Source organism: Epinephelus moara, chromosome 4 (genome assembly GCF_006386435.1).
Source record: "Epinephelus moara isolate mb chromosome 4, YSFRI_EMoa_1.0, whole genome shotgun sequence".
NCBI classification, from domain to species: Eukaryota; Metazoa; Chordata; class Actinopteri; order Perciformes; family Serranidae; genus Epinephelus; species Epinephelus moara.
In genome coordinates this window covers 42053610-42067342 of record NC_065509.1, presented here as the reverse complement: position 1 = coordinate 42067342, position 13733 = coordinate 42053610, and the positions used below count along the sequence as shown (strand labels likewise).

The 13733-nt window shown below is 42.2% G+C and overlaps 1 protein-coding gene across 1 annotated transcript; it reads right to left on the bottom strand.

Annotated features, from left to right (window-relative positions):
• Positions 1 to 512: 512 nt before the first annotated feature.
• LOC126389087 (NLR family CARD domain-containing protein 3-like) lies at positions 513 to 10058 on the bottom strand. Its single transcript, XM_050042531.1, has 9 exons — positions 9955 to 10058; positions 9534 to 9842; positions 7227 to 7305; positions 6860 to 7088; positions 4936 to 6739; positions 2645 to 2818; positions 1883 to 2056; positions 1589 to 1635; positions 513 to 1454 (listed from the first exon to the last, which is right to left on the bottom strand). The coding sequence occupies exons 1-9, from the start codon at positions 10041 to 10043 to the stop codon at positions 883 to 885; spliced, it is 3477 nt and encodes a 1158-aa protein (XP_049898488.1). The 5' UTR covers positions 10044 to 10058; the 3' UTR covers positions 513 to 882.
• Between the last annotated feature and the right edge of the window lie 3675 nt (positions 10059 to 13733).

The following is a 13733-nucleotide window of genomic DNA, read 5'->3' as shown; positions in this document are numbered from 1 at the left end:
CTTGTCTCCAAACTTTGTCCGTCTGCCATTGTGCTCGTGACTCAACTATCTCATGCCCAACTCCTCATAAGGACCAGCTCCAGTCCCTGATTGGCTGCACGACCAATTTTGCAATACATGACGCGTTTCCTGCCGTAAAGCAGATTTTTTCCGCGAAATTTCGGCACCGGTGGCAGAAGCTTATTACANAAATTTCGGCACCGGTGGCAGAAGCTTATTACAAAGACCTATGTAAACGCTGATAGTCTGATTTTACTGTGGCCACTACCCTGTGCAACCCACATTATTTTCAGAATGATATATTTAGGAAAAGATGCTATCTGTTGCCTCTTTAAGGTGACAAGGGGAGCCCCAAAATATTTGATCACCTTTTCAGGAGCACTGTCTCACCATCATAACCCCTGTTATACGATCTCACCATATGGTTGCAACCCAGGNTGATAGTCTGATTTTACTGTGGCCACTACCCTGTGCAACCCACATTATTTTCAGAATGATATATTTAGGAAAAGATGCTGTCTGTTGCCTCTTTAAGGTGACAAGGGGAGCCCCAAAATATTTGATCACCTTTTCAGGAGCACTGTCTCACCATCATAACCCCTGTTATACGATCTCACCATATGGTTGCAACCCAGGACATCCCTTGATTTCTCAGCATCACCCTTGCCTCCATCTTCTTTCAAGCCTCCCTGCCAACCGAGAAACTTAACTGCATTTTCAACAACCTCCTCACCCACAAACGCATCAAGCACCAGCTCCTGTGCACGCTCAGTCACCTGAATTTCAACATCCACATGTTTAATATCAGCTGTGTGTGACACTGTACAGGCTGAACTATCTGGTCAGCAGTGGGAACGTTTCTTTAACAGAAGACTCTCCATCCTACAGAGAACACAGAGACACTGAGGAACCAGACCTGTGAGACATGAGGCTGAACCCGGACCAGAGCCGAAACCCCGGATACAGAGGTTCAGTGAATGTGGTGTTGAAAGTGTGGAGGTGGATCAGTGTGTCAGAGGAGACTCTGTAGAAAGACAGAGTGCCAGCAGGACAGTCCACATACACTGCTACTCTACCAGAGGCAGAGGAGGAGGAGGAGGAGGTGGATCTGGTGAGGGATGTTTCTCTGTCATTGTGCCAGACGGAGGTACAACCATCAGAGCATCTCAGACTCCAGGACTGATCATTCTCTCCAAACACACAGTCTTCTCTGGCTCCTCTCCGTCTGATTCCTCTGTAACTCACTGATACATCCACCTCTCCACTCCACTCCACCTCCCAGTAACAGCGACCAGTCAGACCGTCTCTACACAGCAGCTGAGGCCAGTAGTCAAATCTGTCTGAATGATCAGGGTACAGCTGCTCCTCTTCCACGTGTGTCATCTTTGTGTTGTTGTCCGACAGTTCGATCTCTCTGTTCACTGTGTTTGTGTCGAGTGTGAGTTCACAGGAGTCTGATGGAGAGAACGAGACACAGCTGCAGTTATTATTGTATCTATGACATCAGAGAACTGAGTGATGTCACCGTATGAAGATGGTTGAATGTGTGCTGCTTTGTTTTCGTGAATCAAATTCAAAACACACTTACACTTCCTCAGACCTGGTCTCAACCACTGGACCCCACCAGGCTCCACCCTGAAAGGAGGAGGGGGGTCAGAGCAGCACATCCTCTGTCAGCATGGTAACATGGAGATGACATCGCTCTCATGCACAGTTTATTTAGTCTCTACAAATGTCCTCATATAGCACTAATTATTCATCAACTGATTGTCTTTAAGCTCAGTAGCGTTTCTTATTGGCCGACGACTACAGCTCATTATTTCCACTTCTTCAGGACATAACGTTATCAGTACGACATTGACACTCAATATAAATTTCTGACCTGAGAGTTTCCAGTCTCCAGTGTGGATCCTCCCGTCCAGCAGACAGCAGCTTGACTCCTGAGTCTCCTGGATGATTGTAGCTCAGGTCCAGCTCTCTCAGATGGGAGGGGTTGGACTTTAAAGCTGAGGCCAGAGAAACACAGCCTTCCTCTGTGATCAGACAGCCTGACAGCCTGCAAACACACAAACCAACACGTGACATGATCTGAAGGGACTGGGAGTGGGGTTGCATTAACATTGTTACTGATTTTTTTGTAGTCACAACTGTAAAGGACTTTTGTGGCGTTGCATCCTTCAGCCTTGGTCAGTGAAGAAAATGGGTGGCAGTTATGCTTAAAGTAACAGTCAGGTCAGCAGAAGGCCTAAAAGAGGCTCCTTGTTATGAGCGCCCTCCACCTTTGGTTTCCCAGTTCTTTTGCATGAAGTACAGCTGTCCAGATGAGGGTGCCTAGCTGGCTCCATTGCCATAGCTCCCAAGGTTAAGAGAGAGAGAGATTGCCCTGTCTCCCAGGCTGAATAGAAAAGTCTCTTTTCGACATGTGCATTTTGTAAGAGACGGTCAAAGTGATTTAGAGCTTCAGCTCCCAGTGAAAACCTCTTAAACAATGAACATTGAAGGAATTTTGAGCAATTTGAGCTGGTTGCAATCTGCAATCTTCACCACTAGATGGCACTAAATCACCCTAAATCTTACACACTGCACTTTTAATGTAAACCAGGATTTAGGTGGTCATTAGTTGAACATACTGATGAATTCTGACCTGAGAGTTTCCAGTGTACAATGAGGACTCTTCAGTCCACCAGACAGAAGCCTCACTCCCAAGTCCTGCAGGTTGTTGTCACTCAGGTCCAGCTCTCTCAGACTGGAGGACTGCAATTTGAGAACTGAGGACAGAGCTTCACAGCTTCTCTCTGAGAGGTTACAGGCACTCAATCTAAAGAGACAAGGAAGAAAGTCATTTATTTTTCTCACCTTTTTAAAAGATAATGATGTTTCAAAGGTGACACAAGCAAAGCATCGTACTTGTTCTGTTGTTGGCTTCCACCATCTGAGGATGTGAAGTCCCAATGAATTACCTTTTTTAATTTTTTTGGGATTGCTGACTGAGATGTCCCTGCAACAACTGTAAAAACTCTTTCTCAACGAGGATTCAGTATCCAGTGTTAATTTTGTTGACTAAAACTATAACGATGACGATGACGAGCTAAACATAGATCTGGATAATAAAAACTAATTTGAAATCTGTGCTTTATTTTCATTGATGAGACAAGACAGGACAAAAATGTTAATGGTGGACTATAGGACACTGAAAGCAAGAACGGCTGAAATTATCTTCAAATGCCACATGAGCGACAGGCTGGCAAACTTCAGTAAATAGTCTGCACGCTTCCCCTTAACAGACTAAAGACATACAAATATTTGCACCCTGGACTCACACGCCTTTCATCTCCTCTAAATCATCTGATCCTTAACTGCACCACCACCTCACAGGATAATTCACATTTAATTTTGCACTATTCACATGATATCTATGTCAAACATGTAAATACAGCGGGGTCCAAAAGTCTGAGATCACTCGCCAAGACACTTCTTTTCTGCATTTGTTTCAAATGTCACACTATTTTTTCCAGTAATATCAGCTTTAAAATTTGAGTGATGAGTTGAATCTTTCAAAAATGTACAGGAATTTTCAGAGTATTTCAAAATTTGGTATGTCCCCCTTTTGCTTGAGTGCACTTGAGTGTGCATGGACTTCACTGGTTTGTACAAAACCTATTGACCCATGTTATCCCACCATGATCTGACAACATCACAGAATGCTTGGCTTTCTCAGCCAGCAAGTTGAGTTACTTGAATGAGCGTCAGATGAGTAAATCAAACTTGCTTCAGGTAAATATACCTCTATCTATACCTATCTATACCTATACCTCTATCTATACATATACCTCTATCTATACCTATCTATACCTATACCTCTATCTATACCTGTACCTCTATCTATACCTATCTATACCCATACCTCTATCTATACCTGTACCTCTATCTATACCTATCTATACCTGTACCTCTATCTATACCTATCTATACCTATACCTCCATCTATACCTGTACCTCTATCTATACCTATCTATACCTATACCTCTATCTATACCTATCTATACCTATACCTCTATCTATACCTATCTATACCTGTACCTCTATCTATACCTATCTATACCTATACCTCTATCACCTCTATCTATACCTATCTATACCTATACCTCTATCTATACCTATCTATACATATACCCCTATCTATACCTCTATCTATACCTATCTATACCTATACCTCTATCTATACCTATCTATACCTATCTATACCTATACCTCTATCTATACCTATTTATACTTACACCGATCAACCAATGCATTGTTGTGCTGGAAAACCTTTGGTCTGCATCAGTGTTTGAGTGGGTGGAACATGTCAGGTGGTATCCACATGAATGCCAGGACCAAAGGTTTCTCAGCAGAACAATGCACTGGACCAAAATAATCAAAGTTATTCACTTCACCTGTCAGTGGTTTGAATGTTTTGGCTGATTGATGTATACCTCTATTTATACCTACCTATACCTAAATTTATAACCATCTATATCTATAACTCTAGCTATACCTATGCGTCTATACCTCTATCCATACCCATCTATACCAATACCTATCTATACCTATACCTAAATCTATAACCATCTATACCTATAACTCTAGCTATACCTATGCCTCTATACCTCTATCCATACCCATCTATACCAATACCTATCTATACCTATACCTCTATCTATACCCATCTATAGCTATTCCTATTTCTATACCTATACCTCTATCTATACCCATCTGTACCTATACTTATATCTATAACCATCTATACCTATAACTCTAGCTATACCTATGCCTCTATACCTCTATCTATACCCAACTATACCTACACCTATCTATACCTCTGTCTATACCGATACCTCTATCTATACCTATACCTCTGTCTATACCTGTAACACCAGCTCTCTCAGTACTTACAGAGCTTTGTTGGAGGCTTTGACCACAGGGAGCAGCCTCAGAAGAGCGTCCTCTGAAGCAGAGTATTTCTTCAGGTCAAACACATCAAGATCTTCCTCTGATGACAGTAAGATGAAGACCAGAGCTGACCACTGAGCAGGAGAGAGTTCATCTGTGGAAAGACTTCCTGATCTCAAGAACTGTTGGATCTGCTCCACTAAAGAACAGTCTTTCAGTTCATTCAGACAGTGGAACAGATTGATGCTTTTCTCTGGAGACAGACCCTCGTCAATCTTCTTCTTGATGTACTGGACTGTTTCCTGACTGGTCTGTGGGCTACTTCCTGTCTGTGTCTGCAGGCCGTGTAGAAGATTCTGGTTGGTCTGCAGTGAAAGACCCACGAGGAAGCGGAGGAACAAGTCCAAGTGTCCGTTTGGACTCTGTAAGGCCTTGTCCACAGCACTGCGGTGTACATATTTTAGATTCTTTTTATCTTTAAATAATTTAGATAACCAGGGCGGCATTTGTACTTCTGCCATCAGATTGACTCCAGAGTTGATGAAGGTCAGATGGACATGAAGAGCAGCCAGAAACTCCTGAACGCTCAAATGGACAAAGCAGAACACCTTTTCCAGGAACAGCCCTATCTCCTCTTTAAAGATCTGTGTGAACACTCCTGAGTACACCGAGGCTGCTTTGATATCAATGCCACACTTTGTCAGGTCTGACTCGTAGAAGATCAGGTTGCCTTTCTGCAGCTGCTCAAAAGCCAGTTTTCCCAGAAACTCAAACATCTTCCTGCTGTCTGGACTCCAATGTGGATCTGTCTCAGATCCTCCATCAAACTTGATGTTCTTCAGTTTGGTCTGAACCACCAGAAAGTAGATGTACATCTCAGTCAGGGTCTTGGGCAGCTCTCCTTCCTCTCTGGTCTTCATCACATCCTCCAGAACTGTAGCAGTGATCCAGCAGAAGACTGGGATGTGGCACATGATGTGGAGGCTTCGTGATGTCTTGATGTGGGAGATGATTCTGCTGGCCTGCTCCTCATCTCTGAATCTCTTCCTGAAGTACTCCTCCTTCTGTGGGTCAGTGAACCCTCTGACCTCTGTCACCATGTCAACACAGTCAGGAGGGATCTGATTGGCTGCTGCAGGTCGTGTGGTTATCCAGAGGCGAGCAGAGGGAAGCAGTTTCCCCCTGATGAGGTTTGTCAGCAGCACATCCACTGAGGTGGACTCTGTAACATCAGTCAGGATCTCATTGTTGTGGAAGTCCAGAGGAAGTCGACACTCATCCAGACCGTCAAAGATGAACACAACCTGGAACTCTTCAAACCTGCAGATTCCTGCTTCTTTGGTTTCAGTAAAGAAGTGATGAACAAGTTCCACCAAGCTGTACTTTTTCTCTTTCAGCACATTCAGCTCTCTGAAAGTGAATGGAAATGTGAACTGTATGTCCTGGTTGGCTTTGTCTTCAGCCCAGTCCAGAGTGAACTTCTGTGTTAAGACTGTTTTCCCAATGCCAGCCACTCCCTTTGTCATCACCGTTCTGATTGGTTCATCTCTTCCAGGTGAGGCTTTAAAGATGTCTTCTTGTCTGATTGTTGTTTCTAGTCTGTGTGGTTTCCTGAATGCTGTTTCAATCTGTCTGACCTCATGTTCATCATTGACCTCTGCAGTCCCTCCCTCTGTGATGTAAAGCTCTGTGAAGATCTGATTCAGAGGAGTTGGGTTTCCTGCTTTAGCGATCCCCTCAAACACACATCGGAACTTCTTTTTCAGGTTAGATTTGAGTTTACGTTGACAAACTCCAGGGCGACTTTCTGAATAAAAACACAACAAACAAGATAATGAATAAACTATCATGTAAATAAAACATTGTTCATTGAAACATTAGTAAATGTCCCATTTATCCAGTTAAATCTTTAAATAAATCCTCTTACTGCTCTGCAGACAGTCAGCCAGCTCCTCCTGCTTCATTACTCTGAGGAGGTGCAGTGTGATCTTCAGAAATGCCTCTCTGCTGCTCCTCCTCTGCTCTTCATCCTCACCGTCCAACACCTCCTCATCCTCCCTCTCACTCTCTAAGCATTTTGAGAAATCTGAACTCAGAACTTTCTGGAACAACTTTAGCTCCTTCTTCACAAATGTGACAATGTTCTCCTCCAACATCTGGAACAGAATATTATGACACAATGAAACTGCAATCATGGAACCAAACATCAGATCCATGATTGAGAGACTGACAATCCACTGATCTAAAAAAGTACAGTGCAGAGATGTAAATGTAGTTGTTGCACGTGCACAGACCATAAATATGGAGTCCAGGTGTGTCTGATGCTGCTGGGCAGACTGACCACCGGGAACGTCTGAGCTCTCCTCGTCCACACTGTGAAGGAACCATATAGAATGAGCTCATATTATGTGTGTCCACACAGAGACAAAGACAAGGTAAAGGTCCATGAAGTGATATTTGAATGTGAACAGCGATGTCAGATGTCTCCATGTAGTGGTAAAAGTTTATTAGTCCTGCTGAACCCACTGAGAATCAGTAGTTCAGTATAGACTATGATCTCAAGGCATTTTGAAGATCTTGAAGCCAAGTGGACATTTGTGCCAAATTTAAGGAAAAAATTCCCTCAAGGTGTTCTTGAGATATTGCATTCAGGAGACAGATGGGGTCACAGTGACCTTGTCCTTTGACCACCAAATTCTGATAAGTACATTCTTGACTCAAAGTGGATGTTTGCACCAATTTGAAGAAATTCTCTCAAGGTGCTCTTGGGATATCACATTCACGAGAATGAGATGGATGCAAGGTCACAGTCAGAAAGTCAGAGAAAATGTATTTATTGTGTTAGTCCAACACAAACATGTGTAAACATGTTAGTCTGCCTGAAATTGTGCTAAATGGAATTTCTAAAGTTGGACTAACACACCCAGATAATGTGATTGGCAGTTGAATTCCCTCTGCCTACAGTCAATCAGACCCAAACTGGCCGAGTCGCTCTGAGCATGTTCCACAGTTTCTGCCCCGGGCTTTGACCCTGAAGTCCAATAGCATTAAATGTCTAAGAGAAGAAGAAGCTGGTAACAACATGGGTAAATCTACATCCAGAGCTGTGCATCTTTGGACTGACGAGAAGACAAAGTTCATGTTCATGTTTCACCAGTTAGCCACTAGCTAACCATAGCTAACTTGTTTGTCGATTGTTTGGTCTGTGATGTAATACCTTAACCGGAAAAAGATCCGATACTAACAAGCTGAAGGGGGGGCATATCACCACCTACTGTAGCAGAGTCCCGTGCTTGTATATTGGGACAAGGACAGTAGTCCAATTAAATGGCCTACTCAAACTACAACCATAGCTCGACTTGACTGTGCATTTAAACGTACTGACTGACCTTGACCTTTGACCACAAAAACCTATTTAGTTCATTGTTGAATTCAAGTGTATGTTTGTGCCAAATTTGAAGAAATTCCCACAAGGCGTTCTTGACATATCACATTCACGAGTACAACAGAGATGGACAGGCTGACAACCTGAAAACATAATGACTCCAGCCATGGCTGTCACAGGCACAGACACTTAATAAAAACAAGCCAAAATATACTAAGACAGGTAAAAAAATACGAGAATGAAAACGAGTCAAGCCAGATGTGGAGTCGACGGACATAATTGAATTTAATGTCACCAAAGAGTTTGAAAGTGGCATCATAGTGTCAACAGTGGAGAAACCCAGGGTTGGCACACCCATTTTCCTGAGCTCTATTTTCAGCCAGCTGATGTCATCTTTCAGCTGAGAGTGCTTGCTGTTCACACACAGTTGAATGATTCGTGAATAGGTTAGTGCTGCAATAATGTGTGGCTGAACAACTGGCTTAAAAACTCGATAAAAATGTCAGTTTATGACTTTTTTTTTTTTTTTTACAAAGCTACTGCTAGTTAATCACAACCCCAATGCATGCGCTGACTAACTATCAAAGACAGCAAGCAAGATTATTGATGCTCCTCTCGCCTTCAAGCTGGAGATTTACCATTAATGTTGCATTTGCAGAGCCTCCAGCATCATCAGGGATCTCCACCACCCTTCCCACAGTCTGATTTCCCTCCTGCCATCCAGGAGGAGGTGCAGGAGCACCTGGGCCAAATCAAGCAGAATGCTTAATAGCTTTTATCAGCAAGCAGTCAGGATCATCACTACACTGTGCCCCCCCACCAGCGTTCTCAGTTCCCCACTGAGCCGCAAACCCCATCCATCAGTGCCAGTCACCCGCTGACATGCATCAAACTGAGACATGCACTTTCTCTATAATGCACTTTGATGTAATGTGCTGCTAACAGCTTCTGTTTTTTAGTTTTCTCGTTTTTAAGGGATTTTTTGTATTTATGTATTTTTATCCTTTCTTGTTGGATTGCTGTGGGCCGGGAGGAAGAGCATTTAATTTTTTCTGTATGCAGGTACACAAAAAAATCACAACAAACTAAATCCTGAATCAGACAACTATTTGTCATTTTTCACGTGAACAGCTGGGGTCAACACTTTGTTCCAGTGTTGGTGAAAATATGTTCAATCTTTTAACACATACAAACAACAAATGTCTTCAGTTTTTACCTTTCAACATCAAAAACAAGAGGAATCCCCATGGACTCATTGTTCTGCATGGACACAGAGCTGGGATCTGGTTCAGGTTCAGGTTCAAGCTCAGGTTCCGGTTCCGGTTCAGATTCAGGTCCAGGTCCAGGTCCAAATTCAGGTTCAGGTTCACGTTCAGGTTCAGATTTGGCTTCAGGTTCAGGTCCAGTTACAGGCTTGGGTCCAGGTTTAGATTCAGGTTCAGGTTTAGCTTCAGGTTCTGGTCTGGGTTCAGTTCCAGGTTCAAGTCCAGGTCTAGGAGAGTCTGGTATGTGCAGATGCTCTGGGCTATAAAACACACACACACAGAACTTTCAGTGTGAGTAATGACGGCAAATAATCTGAGTGCTCAGCTCTGACATGAAGAAGACTCATGGACAGTTAGAGATCCTCATCTCACCTCTGAGCTTTGGTCCGGCTGTCATGGTCCCCACACAGAGTGGTTTTAGAGGGACGGACTCCCTCCTCTGGTTCCTCACACTGATCCATAGCAGAGTCCACACCTTCACACAAACACAACAACCTGCAGGGAGAGATCACACATTATTTCCCATCATTCCTCTCAGTCACATGTCAAACACACAGAACTCTGACTACAGGAAACATATCAAGCTTTCGGACAGCTCATTCACCTCAATACTAATATACACGTGACTGTTTCCATGGCTCAGTAGAAATGTTGAAAAATAGCAGCGTGCACAACTCCAAAAAACTTAAGATATATACCTATATAGCTGGAAAGTCCCTGTCCCCCAAAAAACGAAATATTTCATGCATGTGGGCTGAACACAGTCATTGTCATCAGTCAAAGCAACACTTCATCTGGACTTTAACATTCAAATTAAAGTGATAGTGCACCCAAAAATTAAAATTCAGCCATTATCTACTCACCCATATGCCGAGGGAGGCTCAGGTGAAGTTTTAGAGTCCTCACATCACTTGCGGAGATCCAAGGGGAGAGGAGGTAGCAGCACAACTCCACCTAATGGAGGCTGACGGCGCCCCAGATTCAAACGTCCAAAAACACATAATTGAAACCACAAAATATCTCCATAGTGCTCGTCTGTAGTGATCCAAGTGTCCTGAAGCCCCGACATAAAAAGTTGTTTGGAAAAACATCATTTGAACTCTGTTTTTAGCTTCATTGTAGCCTGTAGCTCTAACTGCCTCTCTGGGCACCGTGCTCACGTGTGACCGTGAGACATGGTTCACTGGTCTCGCGCGCAAGCGTTTCAATTATGTGTTTTTGGACGTTTGAATCTGGGGCGCCATCAGCCTCCATTAGGTGGAGTTGTGTTGCTACCTCCTCTCCCCTGGGATCTCCGGAAGTGTTGTGAGGACTCTAAAACTTCACCTGAGCCTCCCTCGGCATATGGGTGAGTAGATCTAGATTTTCATTTTTGGGTGCACTATCCCTTTAACCTGCTCACACAGGCAGCCATCTTGTTTCACAGCTGACCTTTGTTTTTAAAAGCAGCTTTAAACAATCACACGGTCAACATCAATTTAGCTGTTTCTCCAACCACAACATTAAATGATGTCATTTCAATCAATCAAAGCTTTACTTACTGAATTTCTCACCATGGACCATCAGTGTGCAGCTCTCTTCTGTCCTCAGCAGCTCTGTGTAAAAAAAAGAATCCTAATGCTTCGCTGCAACTTCAACTTTTATCAGACGAAGTGAAGTGATGCTGTATCGTATCCTTCATTAGTGTGTGTGTTTGTGTGTTTCTGTGGCCTCACGTGACTAATGTATGCAGTCTGACCAGTTGGACTGAATCTGAGCTGCGTTCACAGGATCAAATGTTATTGTCAACAGAACCTGTACAAAGTTGCTTTGATTCAAACCAAGCAAATTCATCATCTCAAGTCATCGTGTAACAAACTCACAAACTTTGATTTAAAGAAAAAGAAAAGTTAAAAAGAAATCAAAATTTTGAATTCTGTTGTTCAGAGCAGATAGTTTAGAGGACCCCTGCACAGCCATCTGTCACCTTGTCTTCTTGTATATGAAGAGTAGTGTGGAACTGATGAAACCTTTGCAGCCGTTGCTGAGCAGAGTTTAACTTCCTGGCTACAAACCATAGACTGTAAAAATAAAAACTGAGTAAACACATTCATAAAGACAACAGAGACTGACCTGAGAGAGTTTTTAATTACCACTCTGGCTTTGTCGATCTGGTTGTACCTGTTGGGGCGAGGCAAATTATCCCTTACATCCTTATTGCAGATAAATTATGTCATCCCATAATTTCAAGCACATCTCCACCCAGATTTCACCTGACTCAAAATCTAATGAGCCTAATAATAGAAAACACCTGTGTGGCTGTGCAGACACTTTAATTTGTAGTATCTAAAGCTGTCAGATAAATGTTGTGCAGTGCAACATAAACCTTTGAGATGTAGCGGAGTACAAGTATCAAGTAGCACTACATGGAAACATTCGACTCATTGAGACAGAAATGTGTCGCATAGAGTTACAGATAGTTTGGTCTGATCCCAACGTCCACACTCATGCACTTTGTATTTATTTATTTAATTGTTTTATAATGGTATAAAGTCCAAATAGTAAAATAGGAAAAATAAGAAATGTGCCAGGAGAGGTCAAGAAGCCACAAGCTTATATAAACAGACCTCTGCTCAACTGAAGGAGAAAACAGACAATGACCCAAAAAAGGGATTTTACAGAAAAAATGGGGTAAAAATATATGTACTGTATATACAAGTCAAGAAATAATTAGACATCATGAATTGTATATACAAGTCAAGAAATAATTAGACATCATGAATTGAATGTAATAATTTCTTTTTAAAAATTTTAAGCATAAAGGGCTCTTGATAAAATGTGCTGTGGTGTTCCAAATTTGTACACCATGATATCTGAAGGCATACCCCCAAAGTTTCATTTTGTAAAAAAAGAGGGTGGAGCTGATTATTCTGTCTTGTATTATATGAGCGAATTTGGGAATTTAATTTAAAGAAACTTTACTTGACTTCATACGAGTAGAGGAAATCTCTGCTAGTCACTAAGCTAATTTATACAATGTAAAATGCCATAGACTTGTGCTAATAACGTTAGCATGTTGTATTTGTTTGGAAAACATGTTTAGTATAAGACAGTTGTTTTGTCAATGAATCCTGTGAGCTGCGGTGGAGCCAAATTTTGTAACTTCACCTTTGTTAAATGTTGCTGTTGTTCCCGCGGCTTCATATAGACGAAATCTCTGCTAGCCGCAAGTCTAATTTATACAATGTAAAATGCCATAGACTTGTGCTAATAACGTTAGCATGTTGTATTTGTGGGGAAAATGTGTCCAGATAAAGACAAGTGTTTGTCTGTGAATGCTGTGAGTTATAGTGAAGCTGATTTTTGTTTGTGTACTTGAAATTGTCACTATTAAGCCATATTTAATGTGTTTTTAACGTGTGTTTAATGTGTGTTTAACGTGTGTTTAATGTGTGTTTAACGTGTGTTTAATGTGTGTTTTGAATCAACTAAACTTTACAGCACTTCACAGAAACCCCACTGCCACTAGTGTTTTGGAGGTGTAACTGCAGAGTGACACAGACACACCACCACACAAGTATAAATGCTCACAACGGCATTGGTTCTGCATAGAGCTGATGCACAAGTATAAATCTGCATTTACTTCAATTACACAACAACAACAACAACAATAGTGTTTCGTGATTTGCTAATATGTTGTTGTGTAAGTTTGTTGTGTTTTCTATTTTATTAGCATGAATTCTGCACTGAGCGCTGTTGGCTGTTGGCTGTTGGCTGGGTGTTTTCTTTTTTCTGAGCGCCGACGGAAAAATGTTTAACTTTGTGTAAAAACACCGCGCTCATCACTGTCACTTCAGCCATTCAATCACAGTGGAGGAGGAACAAATACCGCAAAGACAAACACATCTTCAGGCTATTCTCGAGTATTGTTCATATGTTTTCCTACGAAAAGAAATGCACCACAATTTGTACAGGTCAGACGTAATAGAGTGTGCTAGTAAACCCGGAACTCCGTTAGCGCTTTTAGCACTTCCGATTCTCTCGTCTAAAAGTCAATACGTTTTTTGAATAGGATTTTGGTAAAATGCCTCAAATAAGGTCTGTGGTTAACAAAAGCTTAAGCGAGTTTCAGGTTTTGTTCTACGACATAAAACACGTCAGTAAATACCCTA